This window comes from Camellia sinensis, chromosome 13 (genome assembly GCF_055761805.1).
Source record: "Camellia sinensis isolate YWXY chromosome 13, ASM5576180v1, whole genome shotgun sequence".
Classification (NCBI taxonomy): Eukaryota; Viridiplantae; Streptophyta; class Magnoliopsida; order Ericales; family Theaceae; genus Camellia; species Camellia sinensis.
The window spans coordinates 59,543,453-59,545,393 of record NC_138973.1 but is presented as its reverse complement, the minus strand read 5'-3'; the positions used below and the strand labels follow the sequence as shown (position 1 = coordinate 59,545,393).

Sequence of the window (1,941 nt, the reverse complement as noted above, 5' to 3'; positions counted from 1 at the left end):
TGAGGACACTGAGAAAACATCTTTAGAACTCCTGACATCTCATACCATAGAATCCATTCCATCCCATCTATTCTGCAACCCATACAAAAAACCTAGAAAATCCACCAATTGGTCTAGCTCCTAATCTTGTACAGCACGACGAAGATGAACATTCCAAACAACTGAATGCGCTTGCACCTTCATAACCGAAGCTACCAACTCCAATCCATCCGTGACAATAGCGAAAATCAAAGGTAATATAGCTGCCACAAACAAGCCATCACATCACTGATCTTGCCAAAAGCGAACTCGATCCCTAACCCCCACTTTAAACCGAACCCTCTTCCAAAAAACCTCCCTCCCCAACCAATTCCCCTTTCACAAATTGTGACCATGAGAATAAACCACCCTCTTCGAACACCAACCTCCTCTCTCCTCCTCGTACATGGCCACTACCACCCTCCTCCATAACCTCTCCCGTTCCCCCACATAACGCCATAACCACTTACCCAATAAAGCCCAATTAAGCACCACTAATTTCCGTACATCCAATCCCCCCATCTCTTTCAAAGAACAAACCCTCTCTTAAGCCACCAAATGATAATGAAAACCCTTTCCACCCCCACTCCACAAAAAATCCCGTTGCAGCTTCTCCAACCTCTGTGCCACCCCCACAGGAATCACATACACAGACATAAAGTACATCAAAATATTTGAAAGAATACTCTTGATCAAAGTAAGCCGCCTCTCATTTTGACAAATATTAGCGCTTCCACCCTACCAACTGCAGCTAAACTCTGTCCACCACTCCATCTCACACTCGAATCTCCTTAAAAGAAGGCCCCAAGGGAAGACCCAAATAAGAAACTGGCAACCTTGCCATCTTACAGCCCAAGACGGCTGCCAACACTTGTAATCGAGCAACCCCACCAACTGGTGTCAATTTTGATTTTGCCAGATTAACCTGCAGCCTTGACACCATCTCAAAACACAATAAAACACATCGCAAGTTTCTAATCTGAGTAGCCTCCACATCACAAAAAATCACCGCATCATTAGCATAGAAAAGGTGAGAAACCACCAGGAAGGCAGACCCTTCCCCCCCCTCAAAACCCGATAATAAACCCCCTTAGACTGCCTTAGAAAACAATCAACTTAAGGCCTCCATAACCAAAAATAAACAATAATGGAGACAATGGATCTCCCTGCCGTAAACCTCTCCAAGTAGGGAAAAAACTTGCCGGTGTCCCATTGACAAGCACAGACATCTGAATAGTGGAGATACAAAAATGCATCTATCTTCTCCACCGTTCCCCAAAACCCATCCTCTCTAACATGTCCAACAGAAACTTCCAATTGACATTATCATAAGCCTTCTCAATATCCAACTTACATATAATCTGTCATTTCCCTTGTCGAAGCTGCGAATCCACACACTCATTAGCCACCAAAACTGCATCCAAAATCTGACGCCCACCTACAAAAGCATTCCGAGACTCTGAAACCACCCCCTCCAACACCCCCGGAAGCCTATTAGCCAAAACCTTGGCCAATAGTTTGTAAACATTGCCCAAAAGACTAATATGCCGAAAATCTCGGATATCATCTGCCCCCTTCTTGGGAATCAAAGCTATAAAAGTTGCATTCAGACTCCTCTCAAATTGCACAATTTGATGAAACCGCACAAACACATCCATCACCTCCCATTTCTTTGACTTTATTTTAAAATAATTGAACAACTTTTGGTTGTGATGAGTGGTTGAAACTATTTGTTAAAAATAAAAGTGTGTTATTTGATTTTTCCTTTTTGATGAGAAAAGAGAAAACTATATATTTAACAATATGTAAAAAATAAAATAAAAAATCAAACTAGTAGAATTAATTTAGTGGCCAAAATTCGTTTACCTCTCACTAGAAGGTCAGTTTGAATTCCTCCATATCTTCCAATAATTCAATTTATCA

At 41.8% G+C, this 1,941-nt stretch overlaps 1 protein-coding gene across 1 annotated transcript; it reads right to left on the bottom strand.

The window, feature by feature from the left end:
• Positions 1-793: 793 nt before the first annotated feature.
• LOC145805423 (uncharacterized) lies at positions 794-1,676 on the bottom strand. Its single transcript, XM_082900556.1, has 3 exons — positions 1,417-1,676; positions 1,162-1,309; positions 794-943 (listed from the first exon to the last, which is right to left on the bottom strand). Exons 1-3 carry the CDS (start codon positions 1,674-1,676, stop codon positions 794-796), a joined length of 558 nt encoding a protein of 185 aa, XP_082756682.1.
• Between the last annotated feature and the right edge of the window lie 265 nt (positions 1,677-1,941).